This window comes from Crocuta crocuta, unplaced genomic scaffold, assembly GCF_008692635.1.
Source record: "Crocuta crocuta isolate KB4526 unplaced genomic scaffold, BGI_CrCroc_1.0 scaffold31, whole genome shotgun sequence".
Lineage (NCBI taxonomy): Eukaryota > Metazoa > Chordata > Mammalia > Carnivora > Hyaenidae > Crocuta > Crocuta crocuta.
Window position 1 is genome coordinate 3,040,457 of NW_027528362.1, and position 26,235 is coordinate 3,066,691.

Genomic DNA, 26,235 nt, shown 5'->3' on the forward strand with positions numbered 1-26,235 from the left:
GGGCTGCCCTGGGTCCCACGCCTGCCCCCCCATGTCGGGTGTGGACTTTTGGGGGGCACAGATGTGGATCGCATGCACCTCGGGTGAGTCAGGAAATACCACCGCCACTTTGGCATCTACGGTGATGCTTATTATTGTCTGATGGTCATTATATGGTGTAAATTATATGCTCTCTGTGCATTGAGAACGTCTTTGGATAAATCCCTCAGTTTTCCATAATCTACTGAAAACAGAACATCCACGATGGTAGTGGTAATGGGGATGAGTTTATGGTTGTTTTTTATTTTTCCTTTTCCCCTGAATTTTCTGCATTGCTGTTACGCTGCTTATCAGTCTAAAGTAAACAGACAAGCATTTGCAGAAACAAAACAAACATATCATCTGTCAGACGTTCTCTTTCCCTGACTTAGTTTAAACATATAAACATTAAAATAGTTCGTACCTGGGCATCTGGGTCCAAATAAAAAAGCTTAACTCTGCTTTCACTTTTCAGTTTGATTTCTGCTTCTCTGGTACTCTGATAACAAGATAAACAAAAAATAAATATTACACTAAAAAACAAAAGAAAACAAAACAACCCTCTTCTTCTTACACAGGTGTCCAAACATGTTTGTCCCATCCTGGAGGTCCAGGCTAGGAGACAACTCTCCTGTCATCCTGGAGTCATCTGCATGTTGAATAAGGTGAGACCATTGAAGGAGGTGGGCACGAGAGTGACACGGGGGGGAAAGGAAGACCTAGTCCTGCCCTTATGAAACTGCAATCAACTGCAGGGTCAAAAGCGATCAAAGAGAGCAAGAGGAAACAATTAAGCATTACTTTCAAGAAAGGTTTCATAAAGCGATGGAAGAGGGGACAGGCTGTGAATGCAGGAGTCAAACAGCAAAAAGTAAGAAAACATGAACATTTGGGGGTGAACGAAAAGGATGCAAGCACAGGCAGACACTGAGACAATGATCCCAGATGGCAGAGAGAATTTTGGGTCCTTCGAACACTGAGGTACAAGCCCAGGAAGAGGAAGGAGTAGTTCTGGAATGGTGAGTTAGAGAAACTATGGTAGATCTTGAAGGACTGATGTTTGGGGCAGGCAGGAGGTGGCAATGCTGGTCTAGTCAATAGACATTTACTGAGCACCTAGTATACGTCAGGCATAAGGGACACCAACATGAATAAAACAAAGACTTTACATCCAAGGAATACTAGCAAAGACAGAATATAAACCAGCAATAAGAATAGCAAAGTATAAGGCACAGTGAACACTAACCCAGACTAGGGGGTACAGTGGGAAAGAGTTCCCAGAAGAAGGCCCACCTTGAAATACAAGAACATTTGGCAGAAAAGGAGAAAAGGGAGTTCTGGGAGGAGGTACTCCAGGTACAGAGGTATAGTCACACTTGAGTAATGAATGATCAAGTCATTTGTTACAACTGACTGTTTGGGCATGATGGGAAAAGTGAAGAGAAATGAGTCTGGGATTTGTATGTTAGGGACTGTGGATTTCCTTCGGAAACAAACAAAAAAAACCCCCCAAAAACAAAAAAACAAACAAAACCCAAACAACAACAACAACAATAAAACAACTCTGCACTATTTTAAGCAAGGGAATAAAATAAGCAATTCTGTATTAGAAGAACCCCTTGAGTAGGGCTGAGGAGGTGGGTTAAAAGGGAAAGACCGAGACGCCCACACGGGCTCTTTATCACACCTGCCTCCCCATCCCACAGCAGAGCCCATCACAGAGCCCACAGTCCTCACGTAGGTAGCCTGCCAACCAGTGAACCCATTAACTGAGATAGGAGAGTCAGGAAGAGGAGCAGGTTTGTAGAGAGGGTGATAAAGCGGAGTGTGGTGTTGCCTGTGGACAGAGAGATGAACTTGAGCACGAGGTAGGGAGGAAGGCTGAAATTACACACTTGGGAGAACATCACTCTAGAGGGGGGATAGAGGAGCCTTGAGAGTGGCTGAAATTTCTTGGGGGAAAACGTAAAGGGGTCTGTAGACAGAAATCCTGGGGCCCCAACACTGAAGGGGTGGCAGGGAGACGAGCCATGGAGGGAGAGAGACAAAGGGTGGCAGAGATAGGAGCTAGGGAACAGAAAGAAGCTTCTATCACAAGGTGGAAGTCATTGTCAATCACATTATTTTTATGCTTGCTGCCTCTAAATCTGTATCCTGTTTGTATTATGCTCAGTCTCCATGGTGAAGTTTACAGAGTCAGAATGGAGTGTCCTCTCTCATCTGTTCTTGCCCCACAGTCCGACTCACATCTCAGCATGTGATGGGGCAGCGACAGTCACAGTGGAGAGGGTGTCTTGCCCTCTCTGCTGGTGGCTGAACGTGGTCTATTAAGACTGAACATCTTCCTAATATTCTCAGCCATGCAGTTGTTATGATAGGTTAGTTCTTAGCAATGACCCAAACTCCATCATAACTATATTTAAAAACCATCTATCTCTGGCAAAGTGAAATGACCACCAGAATACTAAGTTCTAGGTCACTTGTTCACTAGCTATGTATGTGTGAGCAAGCCGCGTAGCCTCTCTGGACTCCACTTTCATTTCTGAGTTAAAATATTGAACGAGATGATGGCTAGAGTCTCTCTGCACAACAGAGTTTATCTTGATGTTCTCTAAGGGAGCTTCAAGGCTTCTGGAGGTAAGGAACATTCCTGCAAATCGCCTGATTTGAGCTGATGCCCTATGGGGGATGGGACAACTTTTTAACTCCATCTTACCTATCATTGTTTCTACTTTTTCACATCACGAGAGCCAGAACATGTGGCGTGTGGTGTATAGTTAACTGTACCCAAAAGAATTTGCTTTACTTTGTATACAATCCATGATGTTTCCCAACAAAAATGTCAGTACTGCATGCTGCAGGCCACCACCAAGAGTAATGCATTCTACATCTGAATTTCTGCTGGAGTCCTTCAACAAAGGCAAGTCCTGTGATCTCAGACACTACTGGATTCTTAATGTAACAATTCCTGGTGCCTTTTTGAAAGACGCTTGTTGTCTGACACTGACTGTACTCCAAGATGAGAAATGAACATGGCACGGATGACTGCCAGGAGGTGCGTATAATCAGAGGGCAACCAGGGATGCAACCACATTAAAAGAAAAAAAAAATCAACAACGAGCCAAAAGAGACTCAAAGCATCCTGAGGTTGCCACTAATATCCAAGAGATATATTGTTCACTAGAGAAACCATTTAATGGGAAAGAAGAGACAACTTTAGATATAAAAATAACCTAAAAGCTTACAATGTACCTTACATACATTGGCAGCTGTGATGAAACTGATTAAAAGCAAACTCAGCTCCTTCCCCGGTTCCTCCCATGGGCTATGATGCATTAAACAGAGGGGATACCTCATAAATGGTATTTGAAGGAATTACCAAGTAAAACCTAGGCAGAAAGAAAATGTGGCTTGGGAAGGGGAGGCTTTGCTTTAGAGCCAGGGAATAACAAATACCTGGAAGCATCATAATGATAAAAGCAAATTTTTATGGATAACAGTCAACATTTCTATGCTAAATATTATCTTAAATGCACATTTAAATCTTACACCACCTTAAGAGGTGGGTCCTAGTATTATCCTTGTTTAAAAGAAGAGACATTAAGGGGCGCCTGGGTGGCTTAGTCGGTTAAGTGTCTGACTTTCGCTTGGGTCATGATCTCGCGGTTTGTGGGTTCGAGCCCCGCGTCGGGCTCTGTGCTGACTGCCAGCTCAGAGCCTGGAGCCTGTTTCACAGTCTGTGACTCCCTCTCTCTCTGTGACCCTCCCCTGCTCACGCTGTCTCTCTCTCTCTCTCCTAGAAATAAGTAAAAAAAAAAAAAAACATTAAAAAAAAAAAGTTTAAAAGAAGAGACATTAAGGCACAAGGAATTAATACTTTTCCCAAGACCTCGACACATTCAATAGAAGCCTGATTTGTAACTGGGGCTGTCTGGCCTTAAACTATTAGAAAAGAAAAAAAAAGGGGTGCCTCGGGGGCTCAGTCAGTTAAATGTCTGACTTCAGCTCAGGTCATGATCTCACAGTCTGTGAGTTTGAGGCCCCGTGTTGGGCTGTATGCTGACAGCTCAGACCTGGAGCCTGCTTCATATTCTGTGTCTCCCTCTCTTTGCCGCTCCCCTTGCTTGCACACTCTCTCTCTCTCTCAAAATAAAATAAAGACATAAAAACAATTAAAAAAAAAAAGCAAAGAAAAAGGTAAAGAATATGAATACACAAGTCAGAGAGGAAGAAACCCAAATATATGAAAATAAGAGAATCTCACCACTAAGCATCAAAACACAAATTAAAGCAGTAAAATACCATTTTCACTCCCCTGGTGAGGACGCAGAGAAAAGGGAATGTGAATTGTTTGAACCTTTAGGGGAAGCAAACTGGCAAGATGGAAAGCATTAAAAACACAATAACCTGTGACCTGGAGGACCCACTTTGGGGAACATCTTTAGAACACAAGTATCTAAGCTTATAAATAGATAATGTTGTTTACTGTGCATAGACTGTAGAGGCTAAAGGAAGGAAAATAACCCAAACTGTTCATGAATATGGAGATGTTAAATAAAGTGCATAATATCCGTATCTGTAATATTATGCAGCTATGAAAAATGAGTAAACTAGATCCTCTACAGCCCCCAAGGGACATCTATGAGATATTTTTCAGTGATGGAACAAGTTTCGGAGTAATGTATATATCATGAACATATTTCTTGAAAAACTACACACACTACATCTGTGTGTATGTCTCCACGAGCAATCAGTTGGATGGCAGGGGAATTACAACAGGTTACTAACACCAGTGCCCCCGGGTGTGGGGGTGGAGGGTGGAGGGAAAAGATGGACTCTATACAACTTTGGATATATATATTTTTTTAATGTTTTATTTATTTCTGAGAGAGGGAGAGAGAGACAGCGTGAGCAGGAGAGGGTCAGAGAGAGAGGGAGACACAGAATGTGAAGCAGGCTCCAGGCTCTGAGCTGGATGTCAGCACAGAGCCTAACGCAGGGCTCAAACCCACGAACTGTGAGATCATGACCTGAGCCGAAGTCGGATGCTTAACTGACTGAACCACCCAGGTGCCCTTGGATATTTTTACTTATTACAGCAAACACACTTATTTTTACTTAAGTTTTAGTAAAGACGATAAAATAAATTCCTATAATGAGTACTTTCACATTCTAAGGGCCCACAAAATATAGCTGTAAAAAAAAAACAAAAACAAAAACAAACAAACAAAAAAACATCCACAGCCTATGCCATCCAGCGATCCTCAATGTGATAGAAACCAGCCCTGCTCTTAAAATAACCTGTGGTCAGTCCATACCGTGGAGGTAGGAAGAACTGGACTGGCTTTTCCCCAGCCCCTGCTGCTGCTGTCTTGCTCACAACCTGCCTAATACTTTGGGTTCAGCAGAAAGGAAAACATGAAGAAAACGGACAATGACAGAGCCATTGTCTGTAAAAACTGACACTTGCTTAGAAGTCAGAGAATGATTCGTCTAAAACAAAGGCCATTCCCCTCACTCCTGTGAACCCTACGTTTAGCCGCTAAGGACACACCCTGACAGTGCTTTCTTCCTCACCTAAGATACAATTATGGACCAAATGTTCGAAGGGTTTCCAGAAGGACTGCCACAGGGTTTAAGCATACTCCATGTCTTAAGTTCATCTCTGAGCAAGCAAAACAATTAAATGTCAAAGACCATGGCCAAGAGCATCTTATTTTGAGGATGAGTTATCAGAAAACCATTGTGCTGACCATTGGCTTAAACAGAATAGGTTGGGGGGGCGGGCACCTGGGTGGCTCAGTCAGTTAAGCATCTGAATTCGGCTTGGGTCATGATCTCGCAGTTTGTGAGTTTGAGCCCCCATGTTGGGCTCTGTGCTGACAGCTCAGAGCCTGGAGCCTCCTTCAGATTCTGTGTCTCCCCCTCTCTCTGCCTCTCGCATGCTCATGTTCTGTCTCTCAATAATAAATAAAAAATGTTAAAACAGAATAGGTTGGAACAAGAAGACTTAGCAAGTTCCTTTGAGGCCAGGATGTCTACTTCTTAATTTAAAGAGCTTGTCATGATTTGTTTCCATTACTTGCAAGGTGTCTAATGCCCTGGGACCATTATCTCGTCCTCTGTGTCACAAACCAATAATAAAGCACATAGAATAAGGAGGCCCAAGAGATGGAATGCCTGCTGACCTCATAAACAAAACACCAGCCAACACTGTATCATAATACAATGACATCGTTTTCTGGATTAGGATACAGGGGAGGAAGCATCTATTACAGACTTGGTTTAAAAAAGTCAGAAAAGGTATCTATGTAACTGGGTTCCAACAAATACTGCTGAATCTGGCCGCCTGACCCTTACTCAACCTCATGAGACTATAAAGTTTGAGACACATTAATTCATCTCTTGTTCAACTGAAGGTTTACCCAGAGAGATTAAGTTCACTCGCTACAAAGAAGTTATAAAGTAACCGAATGTGGGCAATTTTGGATTAACATGAAACAATGCTTTTCTTTCAGAATCACTTGGGGAGACCAAAATTAAGGTGAGCTGCTGTTCTCTGAGTACCAAAAAAAAAACCCCAAAATAGAAAAGCTGTGAAGGACAATATAGGGTGGACGCATGAGGGTTTTCTTCGTACTATCTTTACACAAGGCGGTGATACATATGTACCAATGACACCTAGGATAAACATAACCAGTGAAAGACATTATTAAATGAACCATACTTGGGTTTACAACCTGTCTTACCCCCGGACTTTGTAGGGAAGAAACCAATTGACTAACTTTAACTACAGTTTGTGTAGTTAATAAAAATGATTACGAGACCATGTGCTCTGATACTATAAATGCTGTTACATTTACAAAAAACATATATTTGGTTCCATAGTAGACAATAGGAGGAAAAGAAAAGATTTTAGGATAGATACAGTATGCTCTCAATAAGAAAACAATAAAGACGTTCAGTACTAATTGTACAAGCAATCTAAGGGCCAAGAATATACAACATATTCTGAAAACCTAAGCCCGTATCACCCTTGTCATATGTCAAGGGCCCTCCTCCATTATATTCCAAAATGAGACATCAGTTATTTTTGTACTGAAACAACTTCCCGTCACTCATATCCTGTTTGTTACGTCCCAGTCACAGTGGAAGACAAAAGCTGGGGCAACAGAATGAACGAAGCAGAAAGAGGAGCCGACCAGAGAGGGGCCTGCTGTTAAATCACACCATCAAAACCTCCTGCCTGGCTCCACTGCTGCAACTTATTTACCTGCGGCCTGATCTCCCGTGAGACCCTCCCTTGCACCTCCATCCCTGGCACTGACCCCTTTGTGCCTCTTCATCCCCTGATTAAACTCCCCTCTCCTGAGCAGCTATGCACACAGTCTCTCTCTCCTTTCCCCCCACCTCTACTTCAACTTCAGATGTGCAACTATGGAATCCATTCCTCTTAAGATCAAGAGGAATCAGTCAATTCCTTGCGTCCTTAACAGGTACAAATGGCCCCCACCCTGATACAATGGAGAAGGTTACAAACTAAGCTAAGAGCACACTGGTGAGTGAAGCCCTGGGTTGTGAAGGGCTGAGAGTCCCCCACAGGCAGGCCTGGGCTCCCCCACCCCCAACACCACCGAGCAGACCCACACAGGCATCCCAAGTGTGACAGCACCATGTTGACTGCGTGGCAGTACCTTCATTCTTCTTCTTCCCTTTGAAAAATTACTTGCTGCCTTTTTTCTATCTTAAATAAAAATACTTTTAAAACACTTAAGAGCTGGGGGTAGAGGGGAAAATAACAACAGTAAAGCCCCTTAATATGCTTCCTTTTTCAAGCTTTGGCTATGACCATCGTAAGAAGTATGTTTATAGCACAACCCAATACATATACACATACTACAGTGAGCTGGGCTGCCTGGCTGACTCAGTTGGTAGAGAATGAGACTCTTGGGGTAGTGAGTTCAAGCCCCATGTTGGACACAGAGATTACTTAAAAAAACTTTTTTTAAATAATATCTATCATTATTAAGGGTAGTGTATTTAATGTTCCCTATTCAGTTCTATTCCATTTATATTTTTATAATTTCTGGGTCACATAACGTTAAGTTAAAGAAGTCTCACAGAAAGAGTGCATGCTGTATGATTCCACTTATAAGAAGGTCTAAAACAGTCACAACTGATCTACGGTGATAGACATAAAACCAGCAGGTGTATCCGTTGGGAGGGGAGTACAGGACAGTCTGCTGGAGTGCTAGGAATGTTCTATGTATTGATCTGGGAGGTGGTTATGCAGGTGCACAGGTGTGAAACCCATGGAACTACCCAATCAGGGCTCCATGTAAGTTCTACTTCAATTAGATAGATAGATAGATAGATAGATAGATAGATAGATAGATAGATAGATAGATAGAGTAGATAGACAGATAGATAGATAGACAGATAGATAGATAAAACAAAGCAAAATAAAAAGAAATGGGGGGTTGAAACCAATTAAACTGATTTAATTAGCCAAAACTGCTTCAACTAAATTGGTGGTTACACACAGTTTGAAGATAGCTCTAAATATGTGTGTGTGTGTGTGTGTATTAACTCTCTTATATATGCTATCTCATATATAAGACATATATGAGATATTATACACACACACACACACACACACACATATTAGATATACTTTAAAAACTTTCCTACACAGCGCCTTGGTAGCTCAGTCAGTTGGGCATCCAATTCCTGATTTCGGCTCAGGTCATGATTTCATGGTTCGTGAGTTTGACACCCACATTGGGCTCCACGCTGACAATGCAGTGTCTGCTTGGGATTCTCTCTTCTCCCTCTCTCTTTGCTGTTCCCCTGCTTGTGAGCTCTCTGTCTCTCTCTGTCTCTCTCTCTCTCAAAATAAATAAGCTTAAAAAAATACAGCAAATAAAAACGTTCCTAGGTCTTAGGGTTGAGAAATATTAAATTATGATGCTGGCCAGCTACGGGTAGGCAGTGAGAGAAGAAAGGAGGGCACAACTTCTGCATCTCTTCACAGGAAAAAAAAAAAACAAACAATACAGATTTCTAATTAATCAACATTAGGCTCAAACAATATGAGCCTTCTCCTAGGTGTCCATGGTTTCACCCATAAGTATAGAAAGTTACTTTCCAAATCCTGGATTGCATTCCATGTATTATCACCTTCAATAAACAAAATGGGTTTAAATATTTTCCTTTAAACATTTTGCTTTGAGAAATTATGTGCCCCCAAACATCCAGAAACAAAAAAAAAGTGAATTTCAATGCAAAATATGATGCACAGAAGTTCATAGGACAAAAACACACGCACAAGCCCTGCCTAGCTTAGTAGGAGGTTACAATGGGGGCACTAAAATTAGCTTTAATGGGCAGGTGCTAAAAAGATACTGTGGTAACCGTCAAGTCTTGAAGAAAAACAATACTCTCAAGTCCTAGCCAGGGAGAGAGATTTTATATTTTAGAACAGCCATGTTGTCTTAAAGTAAAGGTCAATGCTGAATGCCAGTCTATTTATAATCGTATATGGATAAACCATGTTTTCTATTACAGTGTTTAAGATGTGGGTGTGTAGGGTCTCTATTACACTGTATTCGCAGAGAAAGAGAAAAGAAAGGCAGTAACAGAGCAAGAATATAAATGGCTGCAGAAGACAAAGATATTTCTCTCATTTAAAACAGGATCATTCATAGAAACACACAAGGAGATAAGTACAAGGATATTCACTGTAGCACTATTGTTTGTAAGAGAAAAAAATTGGAAATAACAGAACAGCTAAAATAAAATGCTTACACGGTACAATCAAAGGGATGAACTAGATCTATATAACAGCTTGGGCAGATCTCAAAATCAAGGCTGAATTAAGAAAGAAAAGTACAGAATAATATGTTAGCATTTATATAACATTTTGAAACCTATAAAACACAACCACGTAGATCATTATGATGGATACAATGGTAAAGATACAGAGATAAATGAAAAGTAATCCCAGGAAGCTCCTAACAGTGACTGTCACCCTTGAGGCTGTGAAGGCGGAAAGGGATGGAGTAAGGATGGTGTTTGAAAAGAACTTTAACCATAACTGATGTTTTATCTCTTTAAAAAATATGGAAGATAAGGGGCACCTGGGTGGCTCAGTCGGTTAAGCATCTGACTTTGCCTCAGGTCATGATCTCATGGTACATGAGTTCCAGCCCCATGTCGGGCTGTGTGCTGACGGCCCAGAGCCTGGAGCCTGCTTCGGATTCTGTGTCTCCCTCTCTCTCTACCCCTCCCCAGCTTGTGCTCTGTCTCTCTCTCAAAAATAAATCTTAAAAAAAAAATATGGAAGCTAAAAGGACAACAGAGTAACAGGGTTGAATTTGGGTTGTGGGAACAAAGTTGGCTGTCTTCATCTTTGTGCTTTCCAGTAACTTTTAGGTTTCTCAAAATTATCAAAAACAAGTATAACTTCTTTTTTTTTCCCCATTCAGAGTGACCCAGAGGCAATTTACAAAACTCAGGCAACCCGTTTGGTTTAGTGGCAGGACTCTCACAGCCCACGCTCTTTGGAAGTGTGTCTATTCACGTGAGCAAGGGGAACACATGTGTGAACACAGTAGGTGCCATGTTAACTTGGGAAACTTTACCTGTGCATCTTGGTTATTCCTTCAATACTCGTAATCTGGCAGTAAACATTATGGAGGGGCAGGGACAGAGAATAATAAAAAGAATAATTTGTAAGGCACTTTCCAGAAAACAAGACTAAAATCTGACTCAGGTGAGCATTTTACCTCCCCTCACATTTAGGACAGAAAGGAGACAGCAGTAACCACAATGTCTTGTTAACAATATACTACAATAGAACTTAATCATTTCAATAGATTCCATCCTGGACAAACTCAGGAAATGAGAAATATACCAATATCATTCTCGAAGTGCAGAAAAATTAAGAGGATTATTACCTTGGCAAGCTCAGGCAAGTAGCTATCTAAACCGGAACCAGAACCTTCCAGTTTGCTTTGTTCATCATCTAAAATACAAAACAGATGACCTGAGTCACTTGTAATTGAATGTATTTTATTTGAAGCAGGAGGTGGAAGGCCTTTTCTCTTATGTGCCCTCAGATGGTGGTTTTCAACTCTAGATGCCCATTAAAAACACCTCAGAACTTTTTAGAAAAAATACTTATGCCCAGGGCTGAGAACCAAACATTTAATAACTGATACAGCATGGACACTGTCTAAAAGAACTGACATTAGGGGCGTCTAGGTGGCTCAGTCGGTTAAGCATCCGACTTTGGCTCAGGTCATGGTCTCACAGTCCGTGGGTTCGAGCCCTATGTCGGGCTCTGTGCTGACAGCTAGCTCAGAGCCTGGAGCCTGCTTCAGATTCTGTGTCTCCCTCTCTCTCTGACCCTCCCCTGCTCATGCTGTCTCTATCTCAGAAATAAATAAAACATTAAAAAAAAATTTAAAAGAACTGACATTAGTTATGAACACCAGTCCGCATGGCCACAGCCAGCAGACCCACTAAGAGGCCTACCCAGGTCCCCCCGCCAGGCCAACCAAATAAGAAAGAGAGTTTTTTAAAAAGTTACCCAGAATTTCTAAGGTGCAGCCATGGTTGAGATTCACCTGGCTCAGAGCTTGAAACAAAACATGAATTATCAGGAATGTAGCCAGATGCTTCCCACCAATGTAATGAGGCTTAACTTTGCCTTAAAAATCCTAAAGGACTGGATTAATGATTACAGTAAAACCTATAGTATTTTAAGTGCTGACTCTGCCACGTACTCAAGATACATAATCTTATTTAGTTTCCCATAGACCAGTAGGTTCCATTTTATTCTCACTTCACAGATGGGAACACTGAGGCTCAGCATGTGTCAGTGTCTTGCGCAAGGTCTCATAGCTGAAAAATGATACTGTGGAGACTTGAACTCAGTCTTCCTTTCTGCCCCGAAGCTGTGGCTCTTCCCATTTAAGGTTTCCTGATAAAAATGTCGTCAGGGTAGGAAATTCTAATGTGACAAAATCTTTGCTCCTAAGCTCTCTGGGAAGAGCTCACGTCTGCCCCGTTGCTCATGTACCTGGCGATACACAGGCTCCCTAAACTCTCTGATAAAGTTAAAGACATCAGTGGAGTATGCACGCACCTGGAGACAGTGAGCTCTGCTTACCTTCATGAGAGTCTCCGTTTCGCTTTTCTTGCATTGCAGCCTCGAAATTGAGCTGGAGAATCTTGTTGAGGGTTGTGATCCATTCTTCCATTTCGACTTCACTGTCAGCTGCCAAAAGGTAGCTACTCTTGTCCTGCATCTTGAGCTCAAAAGCAAAGCGTCTAACTTTGTTGTTCTGAAGTGGAAAAGGGGTATAGAGACACATTTTAAGAGAACTGGAATGGCCTTAAAATTTTTCCTCTTTATTATTTGCTGACTGATGCTATCTCATTGGCATTCGGGGCCAAGCGATTTAAAAATAAAAGCCCCTGGTGCGCCTGGGTGGCTCATTCGGTTGAATGTCTTGTAGGTTGTGAGTTTGAGCCCCGCATCAGGCTCTGCAGAGCCTGCCTGAAATACTTTCTCTCTCCTCCCCCCTGACCCTCCCATCTCAAAATAATAAACTTTAAAAAAAAAATGCAAGTCCCTTCCCCACAAACCCCCATCACTCTCTACCTTCCCTGCTTTATTTTCTCCATTTTATTTTCCCATCTGACACATCATGTATATTACAGATTTATCTTATTTATTGTTGGTCTTCTCAAATAGAATGAGAGCCTCTTAGGGTAGAGATTACTTTTGTTCAGTGCTACATCCAGATTTCTAGAACACTGCCTGGTATACAATAAGCTCTGGAAAAAATATTTACTGAATGAATGAAATTTCACTGAAAATTCAACTCCTCTAGCTCCTTTTTTTCTTTTGATGAAGTGGCGTGCGGTATCTCATCTTATAAAGCAAACCATTATCTGTCAGTATGTCTGACCTCCTCATCTGGAACTTTCCCACCCTTTGTCAGTCCCCAAAGGTATTTGGACACCACGCCCATAGCCTTCCTTCACAACGCCAGTCTTTATACCTGTGAAGGGGTGTCTGGCTCCAAGTACAAAGACAGCAGTCACATGTGTTACAGGACAGAGGATGGATGGGCCCTGGACCAGGGTTTTAGCCTTGGCACTACTGATGTTGAAGGCTGGTAATTGCTGTGAGAGTTAGCCTGTGCATTGCTAGACATTTGGCAGCATCGCTGGCCTTACCCACTAGATGCCAGGACATAACCCCAGTTGTGAAAGGTAAAACATGTATCCAGACAGTACCTAACCTCCCCTAGTGAGCACAGTCACCCCCCAGGGAACAGCACTAGAAAGAAATTCGGTTCTCAGGACCACAGCACAAGATTCCTTGCATGTACAGCTGTGGGCAACCTGTAGGGGGCAGAGTAGCCCTCACCCACTAGCGGCTGGCTGGCTAGCAGTAGTCCCCGGGGGGCTCCTCAGCGTAGGTGGCAGGGATCCCTGACCCTCCCAAGGTGGCTGTGTTCTTTACGGCTTCTCAGAAACTACTGTACACAGACTGCCCGGTGTAGGTGCCTTACTTCACGTCAGGGCCAGAATGAGACAGGGGTCAAAAGGTTGGGTACAAAATGTGTTTTCTGTCCCAGAAAATAAGTTAAAAGTGAGGGAGACATCAGGCCTTGGTTCTAAGTTATTCCTCCTTCTCAGCCTCTACTTCCTGATCTGAAAATAAACATAATCAACCTCAAGGTTCTAAAATGCTTTTAGGCCTTAAGATTCTACACTGGATTTCTTGCAGGTCTATTTAAAAATTTCAGTTTATGCATTTCTTTGAACCCATAGCATTAGTCAACTACTTTTTTTTCTACAATGTCCAAAAACAAGTGTTGGTGTTGGTGCTTAGCTTCTAAACAGATGTGGAAAAAAACAAATTATTTAACCTTTTTGAAGTCTTAGATACTATTCATTAAATGCTAAACACCATTAGCCACATCTGCAAAAAGAATATGAGAAAAGAGAGGTCTCTTCAAGTCGGGACATCTCTTGAAGATGTCATGAAGAGAGTGCGGTGCTCAGGTCATGAAGAGCACTGCACAGGCTGAACGATGCTGACCCCAGGATGCCGGTCACAGAAATCACCCGCAGATGGTGCCAAGGACAGGCAACAAAACTTAATAGTTTTCCTTTAAACTTTTCTTTAGAAGTCAATGCCAGAAGATTTAACTAGAAAGTAATTAAAAGGGTCTCTCAGCTCAAGAACACAAATGAAACACCCACTTGGAAATCCCACACAAGAAGTTGCTTCACTGTCATTGACAAGGCACTCCGATCCTGCCTATTCCACACGGTGAAGAAACGTATTTTGATGTGATCTGGTTTGTACCACGGCGGCTTTGCAGCCAAGGATGGGTTACCAGCCGGGAGTCACCCACCTGCCAATTGGCTGCCTCTAGAAGATAATTTTCAGTGACCATTATTTGGTGCCAGAGTCTTGATCTAAAGACTTGATCTAAATCCACTTTCATGCATTCCACCATTTGTGAGTATGTGTGTGGGGGGGATGTCCTGCATGGTGTTTGGGGTTTTGTTCTGTTTTTTAAATTAGTTTCCAATAATTAAAAATAGCTATACCTAGATTTAAGTAAGATTTTGTATGTCTGGATTCTTTGAAAACAAAAAAACACAAAACCAGATCACCTGGGAACCCTGCGCAGCTAGTTCCGCCCAGCGGCCGCTACAGCGGAGGCGCAGCGGCCACACGAGACAGGCCCATCCGTGCTCCGGTTTGTCACAGAGTGGGATGCATTCCCTCCTGCTTTACCCTCAGGCCTCTGCTTTTACTTAAGGTTCCTGCTTGGCTCCTGCAGGCCTCTGGGCTGGACTCCTAACTTCTGCTGCTGGTCTGATGGGGGAATAGGGTCTGGACTTAATTTCCCTTCATAACTACTAGAAAACTGAACAGAAGAGATGAAACAGCCGTTTGCAGATATTTGACAACAGGTAGGGCAGGCCTGGGACCCCTGCTGGACGGGAAATAGACGAGGTGCATCCCAGCAGCATCGGAGCTGTCTGCCAGAGGCAGTGTCTGGGCTGGGGCCCGGGAAGGGGAATCCGACAGAGCCCTGGGCTCCCCCTGCGTTCAAGAGACTGGGCAGAGCTCCACAAGACCAAGGTGGGTACCACACATAGGACACAGTTTCCAGAACAAGAGCTCTTCCACAGTTCTCAGCATGTAAGACAAATCAGACCCAAATTTAGTAGTAAAAATTCAGAGTCATGCACTCATTACGTGTCCATGTTCTATCTATAGGTTCCGCCTTAACAAAAAGTTTACCAAAAAAAAAAAAAAAAATCAAAATGAACACAAAATAACCCAAATTGCAGGTCACTAGAGATAAAGAGAAGATTGAGAAGAACAGGGAATAAGAGTAACACCAGATCCCTCAAAAGGACAACAAATTCTAAGGTAACTTTCACCTTGGATTTCTACGTAGAGCCAAACGATCAATCACGCATGAATGTGAAACCAAAAATATTGGCAGGTAAGCTCTCAAGGCAGTCACAACTTGTACACGATTTCTCAGGAAGCTCCTTGGAGGATGTGCTTCTCCAAAATAAGAAAGTGAAACAAGAGGGAAGACATGGGATCTTGGAAAGAGGGGATCCAACTCAGGGAGGAAGGCAAGAGTTTCCAGAACGATGGCTACCCAGAGGCTGAGAAAACAAGTCACCTAGATTAGAGCAGGAAGGAGGGGCTGCAGGAGCTAAAATCCTGCCTTCCACCATATAATGTCCATGAGTGATGAATACAAAGCAGCGGACATGCCTTATCCAGCATTACGGAGGCACATCCCAGAAAGAACAGTGGATCATTTCAGGGGAGTGGGGAGCAGGTGAGGTAGGAGAGACGCGGGCAGCAATGTGCATGCAGCATGACCTTTCTGCACTGCTTGACAGTTTAAACCAGATGAATGAATTACTTGGCTGAAAATGCAATGTAATTTTAAACATGTGAGTACATAAATGAGTGCACACACCTGGAGGTCAGACCGGAGAGCTGTGTCTCTAACCTCAATCACACTGGTCCCACAGAACGACCTTTTTTTATTAGAACCGAGCCTCGGGCCAATGTCGTCAGCCAACACTGAGTCATTTTAGGAAAAACTCTCTGATAATGGTGACTGCATCTATTGTGAGGAGTTGTCAAGGAGATTGTTCATTAATCACACAGGGCCCTCTGTATGAGGCCCCCACGAGAAATGCCTGAATGATCTTCATTCTGAGATGCCTTGGGCAGCTTCTGACTAATTGGAGTGAACGGGTCTCCAACCTGGAAAGCACAGAGCCCAGTCTGTCACCCACCCACAGCAGGTGTTAGGCCCCTTGAACACCTATGCTTTCTTCTTAGCGTCATTCCCGTTCATCTCCTCCCTACCTTGACTCCTTGTTCACTTTTCCTGCTTTCAAACCCACTGTAAATCTGTGCTCTCCTATGTTTTATGTTTCCTTGTAAGTTACTGCCTTAGACCTTCCTGGAAAGTGGCAAGGGGGGCGGGCAGATGGACAGACAGATGGGGAAACTGGCAACTTGCTTTCAAAAACAATTCTGTGAAGGTCTGAAAGGTCCTACACCAAACTGGTAACAGGAGCTCTCTGGGAAAGGGAGAGCTGGGGATCAACAGGGACCTCCAGTTTGTACGGTCTGATTTTCTTATGAGTACAGGTGTACATTATGCATGATTCAAAATAATTTTTTAAGTTTATTTATTTACTTTGAGAGAGAGAGAACCAGCAGGAGAGGGGCAGAAAGAGAGAGGGAGACAGAGGGTCCCAAGCAGGCTCTGTGCCAAGAGCAGTGAGCCCAATGAGGGGCCTGAACTCACTGAACTGTTACATCATGACCTAAAAATAAGGGGCACCTGAGTGGCTTAGTCAGATGAGCATCTGACTCTTGGTTTTGGCTCAGGTCATAACCCCAGGGTCAAGGGATTGAGCCCCGCATGGCTTCCATGCTGAGCATGCAGCCTACTTCTCTCTCTCTCTCTCTCTCTCTCTCCCCCCCCCCCCTCCTGCTCGCTCTTGCTCTCTCTCAAAAAAAAAATAGTAATTTTTAAGCATAACTCTACAACTGCAGTAGCACTAAGATAAAAATATCCACTATTGGCTGAATTCTTACCATGTGCTAGCACTGTTCCAAGTTCTTTTTCCATATACTAATTAATCCTCTCAGTAACCATATTCGATACAAGTATCCCTATTTGACAAATGAGGAAACTGAGGCACAGAAAGGCTCAATAACATCTCCAAAGTTACACAGCTGGTAAGTGGTGGAGCAGGGATTCAAACTCAGTCTGGATCTGAAACCCAGTCTCCTGACTAACCCTGCTGCTGGTACTATGATAGAAATGATGAAAGTCATCCCTGAGATGCTAAGAACTGCTCTGAATATTTCCCAAAGAATTCATCCAGGCCCCTCAATTTACCCTATTAAGGAAACATGATCATTACCCATGTTTTACATATGAAGAAACTTTCGGTAATAGCCTGTCCAAGGTCACGGAAGCTATAAAGTGGTTGAGCGTTACCTGAAACACTGGAGCTCAGGCCTAGTACAATAGAACTCTGCTTGCTTTAGGTCTATCGTAATGAAAAGCAAGCCTGTACTTACCTGACAGCTATTTTGTTTCTCTCCCCAAATACTATCATTCTTGGAAGTGTTTGCTTAAATCTGCAGATTCACAGGTGGTACTTCTACAGATAAGAAAACCTGATGATAGAAACCTATGCATATTTACCTGAACCACACCCATACAGGAATCGAGAAATATTGATCCTTTTGGTTCTTTGGAGATCTTCTCATCTTTATAAAAATTCAAATTGTAGGATCCGTCACCAAGTTGAATCAGGTGGAAAAACCGTCTTTTAAATGACTGGGAGAAAAATACACACACAGCTATTGTTGCAAAACGAAGAGTCACAATCTCTACTGCGCGCTCACAGCGGTACACGTGTGTAAAAACCATTTCTATTCTCTCTACCACCAATCCAATCCTGGCCAACGCCCCAGGTAAAGGTGAGTTAAAACTCTCCATCACATCTAATAATTTCAGTGCATTTAAATTCTGAGGAGGTGGTTCACTTAACATTCATGGGTCATTTTTTCTCACCCACAGCATTTGATATTTTTACATAAGCACCCAAAAGCAGTGCAGTGAGTTCCAATTTGGGATGCAGCACAGAAGGATGGAAACTTTCTCCAATCCCCAGGGCTTCTTGCTCCCACAGAATAGGAACTTTTCTCTGCCTCGTGACACTGAACGATTTTCCAGCCTCAGGATTATGACAGTCAGCATTTCCCTTGATTTCCTTTTTCTTTCCCTGTCCACCCTACCTCCCTTCCGTTATGTCTCTTCTCTTTAGAAGAAGACATGCTGGTTTTTCTCTGTTCCTATCTTTTCCCCAAATGGCTTTTTATACTAGTTTTGCTCTCTTCTTTCCGACCCCCTTCCAATATAAACCTCTTCCTTCCAGTCCCCAAGCTGTGCTTTTCTTGACCTTGCCATAGCAGACCTCCCAAAAGTGCTCAGATTTAGCCCCTGGGTGATGTGCTCGGAGGTGCCATTATTACTTGGATACAGGGAAGGAAGCCCGTGTTGGCAACCACACCTTTGCCCCAGCCCTACGATGGTGATCTCGTCACGCTGGCGGTCGGGGCACGAAGTGGGGCACGTGGGTGCGAGCAGGACAGTGCCAACAGAGGTCGATCACCAGCGAGGCATCTTACTGACCAGACAATGTCACTTTTGTCAGGAAGAACAGCATGCCCATTCATGCTGAGCATTATTCCCAAGACCTATCGCAAAAAGGGTTTCCGGAGAGGGGAACGCAGGGTGACGGGCCGCCTTACCCTCATGGTTACGCTTATTGCGCTGTTCATGTTGCCTTTGTACAGCCACCCGTGCTTGGTGATCCCACCCTTCTGAGAGCCCAGGGAGGCAGCATCCTAGGAGAGAGGGAAAACCACAGTTGATCTCCAGTTACTACGAATCTTATCTGCTGTGAGTCTGGTCAAAAGGTCACTCATTCACCTGGCGCCAGGTGGCCCCATCGCGCCCCTTGACTGGAGTGACCATCTGCTGCAGTTACTTTAGACTCAGCTTGGCACTAAAAGAGAGGGAGAAGCCTAAATCCCTGAAAACTCCAGTCCATTAAAAGGCAAAGCTCCTTCCAGTCCAATTTTTTTTATTTTATTTTTGAGTGTTTAACGAGCCACAGAAAGTACATACCATACTTGACCACTCAGGTTGTAAGGTCCTGCCGGGTTTCATGAAAAATATTTTCAAATTACACTCCCCTATAATTGGAGGACAAAAGCAAATTCCTGGAAAACTTCCCAGAGGCTCAGTTCAGGGGAAGGTGAATGAAGAAAGGATGGAAATGTGAGGCAACAGAGAAAGGAGGGATGAAAGAGAAGGACGGGGAAATGGAAAGGAAGGAAAGAGAGGCAAGAAGGCACAGAGAGAGAGAGAGAGAGGAGACGGGGAGAGTTAGGAAGGCGAAGGAGCACGGCCAGAAAAACAAAGAAACCTGCTTCTCTGCGGGTTCCCCTCCAGCTGTGGGCTCCGGTGCAGGGAGGTGAGTGTGCGGTTGCCGGCTGCTGCTGAAATTACGTCAGGCGCACACTCGTGCGTGTAACGGATGACAGGTGTACACTCACTCACGCGCGCACGCGCACACACACACACACACACACACACACACACACACACACACCCCCCGGTAAGTCTGCTGCAGCCTGACCCTGGCTCTGTGGGTCCCTGTCCCTCTAAGGTGGTGCCTGATAGACTCTCAGCAGGTACAGCAGGCCAAGAGGGCCACACAGTGTCATGTAACCCACGTCACACCCCGGAAGCCTGGTCTCCAATCACAATCTCTATTTTTGTGATCAGACAACTGCAGAAAGCCCATCTTCTGTTTTTAGACCATCTCAATATTAATATTGGTGGTCTTATGGTTCTTATTATTAGCACTAATAGAAATAACTTATGTGTCTAGGATTCTAAAGTTCGTTGCGTGCCCTTCGCATGCATTATTCTAACTGGTCCTCTACTTGCTACTAACTGGCACCAAGTGTTTTTGGATGGTCACTTACTCTTCCCAGAATTATTTTAAAAGTGGCTTCTAGAATAATTTCCCACCACGGATATTGTTAACATTCCTGAATGGCTGGTGTTATGGTCTACCCTGATGATAAAAAAAAAGGGGGGGGGGAAGAGCCCCTTCCCCCTAAACTCACAATGAGGCATCAAATACTGAGCAGGGGTGAGTGAGAAATGAAGAAGACAGGTAGCCCTGACTTTTTATTAGGTTTCCCTTGCTCAGTGAACATAGTCACCTCAATGCTTAGCCCTCTGTATAGATTTCTCCAAAGGAAGGGGGAGTGAGCTTAAGAAAAAAAAGAAAGGAAAAAGCTTCTTGATACCATATATATCACTCAAACACATCACTGAAGAAAGAGCCATTTAAAGTCTACTGGCAGTTTGTTTCAAGATAGCCTATTGAAAAACAATCTAAACTTAAGGTCTAAGTAATCTTGGTATCTTTTAACAATGTAGCCAAATCTTATCCAAGCCTTTGAAAATGATCTGGGAACAAATAAACAAGACAGAAAGAACTTGCAATGCTAAACAGTCAAGTGAAACGGGGACCTTATTTCAATCAATCCAGTAATACACTGAATAAAAATTCTTTCCCCGTTTCAAGAAACATTCCAATTCCTCTTTTGGCTAAATGCTGGTAATTTTCCAACCGATCTTGTAGCGTCTATAAACGAAATCAGCTTTCAAATCTGCAAGTGATCATCTTACCTCATCTTTATCAACCTCCTCATCCACTTCATAGACGTGAACTGGAAGTTTATCCAACTTGGCCACTTTGCTTTAAAAAGAAGAAAGAAACTTGTTTTACAATTACCTAATCCATGAAGAGATGCACCTCTTCCCCCATCAGAGGAACCAACATTTAACAAATCCAAAGCTGGTCCACTCAGCTGAGGAATAAAAACAATGGACCCACTGCTGCTTTACAAAGTGGGTGATCCCAAGAGTTAGAGAGCGTGCAGAAGCCACAGAGAAGAGCTGACGTTAGGTTGTCGGGAGTTAGATAGGTATATTAAAGACGGGGAAGTGTATTAATTAATAAGGACTTGGTAGAACAGGAAAAAAAAAAAAAAAAAGACTTGGTAGAATAACTTTTAAAATGAAGTTTATAAGAAAAAATGGAAACCGGGGTCATGGCCTTTAGAGTGGGAACCACAGTCTTAATGATGCTGGTGTTAACAACAAAAGCACAAAGACAGTGGCCAGCATGTATGTTAAACAGTATGTTTTATGCACTGTGTTTCCCATGTATTACCTCCTTCAGTCCTTTAGATGGTGGGGACTGGTGATAAGGCCATTTAATAGAGAGGAAACTGAGGCTTAGAGGGCAGAGTGTGCAGATGATGCAGGCAGATTATAGAATCTATGTTCTTAATCATTGTTTGTATCCTTCCTCTCTTTCTTAGCACACAACTGGAATAGTATTAATGCCAAAGGTAAAAATCTACCAGCAGTAAAAGTATATCATACAGTCAGTACACTACAGCTCACGGTCTCTTCTAAGAAAGCCATGAGAATAGTGTGAATCAGACTATCCGTAAAGATGGGTTAAGGCAATCAGAAGGAAAGAATTTAAAAGTCCCCAAATAAGTATTGGGTAAACATAGAACTAAGGAGCATACCCCATCTGGAGAAGATAATGCTGGAAGGGAGTGTCTTCAGCTGAGGTTTAAACAGAGTCAATGGGGAACTTGGCTAAACACTCCCAAGGAGTGGCTGAACCACACAAATAGAAAAAACAAACATCTAGGTCCACTGAGAATACCTTCAATGGTTCAAATTCATAGATCCAACAAACATAGAGAAAAATATATTAATAGGCTTGCAAGAAAAATTTTCACTGGCGATGGTTACTTCTGACATATAATCCATCATCATTTGATTTCGATTTTCATAATCAACTATACCTAAATTTACCAACTGTATCATTTCAGGGTATCCTGATCCCCTCAAGGCAAGACCTACCTACTACACCTGGTTCACTTTAATGACCACTAATCAATCTAAAGACACACTCATTTTTGGTGTATTCCAGAACCTGTTAATACTTCAAAGAAAGTAAGAAAACTGTCTGGGAAAATGCTTGCTCTTTTACTTTTTTTAAACATAAAATTTATTTGATGTGACATGCTTTGTATAATTCTTCTAAGTATTCTTTTAAAGGTAAGACACACTGTAGCATTTACATTTTCTTTGTTTTCTATTTCTCACTGAAAGTACTCTATCTGTTCTATCAGTGATACCCTGGAAGAATCACAGGCCATCACTACACCATCCATGTGTTTATACCAATCCCAGAGTACTAGGCTTGAGTCCTATTATCAAACACCCTGGAAGCAATAGCTACTCCATATACAAACAAACCATCTAGAAATATGTTCTCCAATTATTCTGGTTGCATGTGGAGTTATGTACCTCCCTAAGCCTTTCAGGCACAGAAAACACTGCCCATGTGTATCACCCCACCTTGTGTGGTCTGACCATTTACTCACTTTGGAAGCTGTCGGAACTCTCCTGAGTAATCTTCATATTTATAGTTCACAAGATGCCAGTCAGAGTTATAGGTTTTGATGCACTACAGGGTGAAAGGGAGGGTGTAAAAAAATAAAAAGCATAAGAGGAAAAGAAAAAAGACATGTGATGGCTTTAAGAGAATGTTTGGGTAGGCTTGCAAATGCAAAGCCACATAAACATCAAAACAATTCTTTCACTTCGACCCTCTCACCCCTGAAATTCCACCATCAGAGGTTCCTATAAAGCTTAAAAACCCCAAAAGCATTACCCTTGGGGATGGGGTCACCGTAAGTGCCAATCATTCAAGATCAGAGAGCAGATTTTACAAGGGGACAAACTGCACTTCACGTTGCTGTATTTACATAACAAACAATGTACTGCTTCTGAGTTAAAAGCACTTGCTTAGGAAGCCTTGTGCCCTCTACGATTTCATGAGACTAGGTGGAAAGTGTGAACCTAAAAAAGACACTCTCATGGTGTTTACTAATATGACAAGTAGATCTGTTACAAGTATAATATATATAAATCTGCCCTCGGTCTTTCCTTCTATTTATAAGGGCCAGGGTGAGGTTATTAGGAGAAAAGATTTAGATTCCAATTCACAGTGGCACCATGACATCGTCATGTGTATGCACATGCACGTGTGAATAGGATGTACAAAGCAGGGAGCTTTATGCTCTGAGATGATACTGACTTACACAGACCGCTGGGGGGGCCAGGGCAGGTTGCCCCCAAATGTACAACAACGCCACAGTGATTAGTTTGAATGAAGCCACTTGGGCAATAACCCATGCAAGGACACTAAGGCCCTCCGCTGTCCCCTGAAGGCTGGAGACAAATCTCCCATATGAAAAATACTCTCCTGGACTAAGAAGTAAGAAAAAAATCCTCGTCACCAGAGGTAGGGACTTGAAAGCTGAGAAAGCTACAGAAATAAACTTTGTTAGTTTTTTCTAATCTCCTACCTCAGCCTAAATTCTGCTTAGAATTCCTTACTAATTAAGGCTCCCAAACACCTGGTTTTTTTAATCCTGTCAATTCCTCACAAATTTATTGTCTCGTTGTCTAAAATGTATAAAAACTGCCTGCCTTAGTCATTTCTTGGGATCTCAGTTTCATTTTTGGACCTCCATGTGCACATAATAAAACTCTGGGTTTTTTCTCTATTAATCTGCCTTATATCAATTTAATTCCTAACCCAGCTAGAAGAAATCTTGGAGGAAAAAAAAAAGACATTCCTCCACTCCCTACACTGCATTAAACTACCTCAGTACCCAATAGACTCAACAGACCAGCATCATGTTTTTCATTCATCTATCCAGGAGGAAGCACTGAATAGCGTATAGACTCTAACAATCATAAGGCTGTGTCTACCAGATCTTCAAATATAAATGAATCAAAATCAATAGGGAAAGTGCTTGATTTAGTTACCAACAGCTACATTAATTTTCAGTATAGTCAGCTCTTGACTACCCACATGTTAACTTCAGTGTGGAAAAAAAAATGAATGCTTAAGTGAAGAGGTAGTTGAATGTCTTACCTAGCTGACTTGACTCTGGCCGTAACTAACATCATGATCAAGGTCTCACTCCACTTCATCGTTTACATGGTCAACCTTTCTTATCTGTTTCATGATTTATGGCCATAGGCCTTCTGAAGCAAACTCTCCTCTACCCCAAAGTCATGAATTTAACTACAGCAAGGATAATGAGTGCTTCCCTTGCTCCAGACTCTATGCTAAGCACTCTACTGGCAAGATGGTGAAGGGCAGGTAGTGAAAGATTTTACATTATTGTTCTGAAAGGTGGACTAAATAGCAGAGAAGGGTTAGGCACAGAGCTGGATGGTGGAACTGAACAACCTTTCGATCTCTCTGCCATGTAGTTACAAATGTTTCTGAATACTATCTTGCTCTTGTAAGTGCTTTTCAAAAATATTTTCAAAGCATTTTCACATTCAGAACATCCGACATCCATACTCAAAATTACATTCCAAACCAAGTGTGACTGCAGCATTACCTGTATCCCTTAGGTGTGTTAGCACAGCCAGCTCACATCTGACTCAGTATGACAGTCTTGTGCACATGCTCCTATCCTCTTTGTTCAAGTTTTTGCACAAGCATGACGACCAAGGTCATACCACCAAAGTCTCTTTCAGGATATTAAATCTATTCTGATGTATGACATGCACCTGCCCAGTTAAAAAGATAAACGAGCAAGCACTTGCACACAATCTGTGCATTTATGAACGAAATACCTGACTGCCCAGATTTTTAATATCTTAGGTAAAATGGGTCAGAAAGATAATTATGTTTAAATATGTTAAATTATAAGAAACTGTAAGGAAACACAGTTAACCAGGTCAAGTGGCCAGAGAGTCATGCATTTGTTAAGCCCTTGTTGACTGTGCACATGGCAGGCACCAGCTGAATCCCAAGGCTGAGGCGCGTAATAAAGGAAGCTGCCCCCAACCCCTCCGGGGATGTAGGAGTCTAGGAAATGAGGGGTTATGTCAGAAATCAGTACCCGGAGGACTGGATCTCTAGAACGACCAGGATCTGACTGGCTGATTTCATCGGTGACCTTCAGGCTTGTGAAATTCAATAATATTTTCAAGTTAATACTGAAAGGTTTTTGAAGTTGTTTTTTAAAACAGCATTAGGTCATTCTCCGCTGGACAGGAGGATGGAGAGGAAGTGCTTGCTGTTCCACTCCACCCTAGTGGCCATGTCCCAAGAGGGCTCGTTCTGTTGGCTGGGGCAGCACAGCATGAAGTTGTTATTCCTCAACCTACAGCAGTTAAAGAACTGACTGGAGAACCGTGCCTCAAAAATTGTACTTTTTAAGCGACTGGGAGAACTGAATTAGTAATTAATAAGTTTGGAGGTGAACAAACTCTTTCTGGGAAAGGCCATATAGTTAAGTATGTTCAGCTTTAAGGGTCACATGGTCTCTGCTGCAAATACTCAGAGTTAATGTGAAAGTAGGTCACAGGTGACATGTAAATGAAGGGGTGTGGTGGTAGTACAATAAAACTTTATTTGCAAAAACAGGCTGCAGGCCAGACAGTTGCCTGTGGGTGGTCACACTGTGTCTATATCCTGCTTTAACCTAAACATTTAAGACTACATAAACATATCTGGCTCTATTTGTCCAGAATTATTTTTACCAAGATAGTAGCAAAGGAGGTAAGACGCGAAGTTACCTTTCCAGAAGGATGAGAGAGAGATCACACTTTTACAATTTTTGATATGTATTTAAGTTTTTGAAAATTTTAATGGAAATTAAATAATGCTATATATTACTACAATATTGTTATTTTAATTAGTCTTCACTTTAAAAAGCATAGCTTTCTTGTGGTAATCAAACTTATTGATGGGCATGTTTATCATCTAAAAATCAACTAGAAAAATAGGGGTAAAGACCCATTATTTTTAAATGAAGGAGCACTTCAAGAAAAAGGAGCACTTCAAGAAACAAAATTAAAATACCTAATTAGTCATCTTACATACAAGCACCTGGAGGAAGTCACAAAC

At 42.5% G+C, this 26,235-nt stretch overlaps 1 protein-coding gene and 1 long non-coding RNA gene across 11 annotated transcripts in view; one reads left to right on the forward strand and one right to left on the reverse strand.

Annotated features, from left to right (window-relative positions):
- The window catches only part of DOCK9 (dedicator of cytokinesis 9), a 180,204-nt gene that overhangs the window by 108,867 nt on the left and 45,102 nt on the right, over positions 1–26,235 (reverse strand). For all 10 annotated transcript variants that reach the window (XM_077753879.1, XM_077753883.1, XM_077753877.1 and 7 more), the window contains exons 4-10: positions 22,679–22,761; positions 20,895–20,964; positions 18,935–19,030; positions 17,823–17,957; positions 12,194–12,368; positions 10,977–11,044; positions 443–517 (exon numbers count right to left, since the gene is read on the reverse strand). In XM_077753879.1, the coding sequence (XP_077610005.1) occupies positions 443–517; positions 10,977–11,044; positions 12,194–12,368; positions 17,823–17,957; positions 18,935–19,030; positions 20,895–20,964; positions 22,679–22,761 (702 nt within the window). The remainder of the gene's footprint in view (positions 1–442; positions 518–10,976; positions 11,045–12,193; positions 12,369–17,822; positions 17,958–18,934; positions 19,031–20,894; positions 20,965–22,678; positions 22,762–26,235) is intronic.
- LOC144223194 (uncharacterized) lies at positions 6,261–7,393 on the forward strand. Its single transcript, XR_013332618.1, has 2 exons — positions 6,261–6,562; positions 7,162–7,393. It is a non-coding gene; the product is annotated as an uncharacterized LOC144223194 (long non-coding RNA).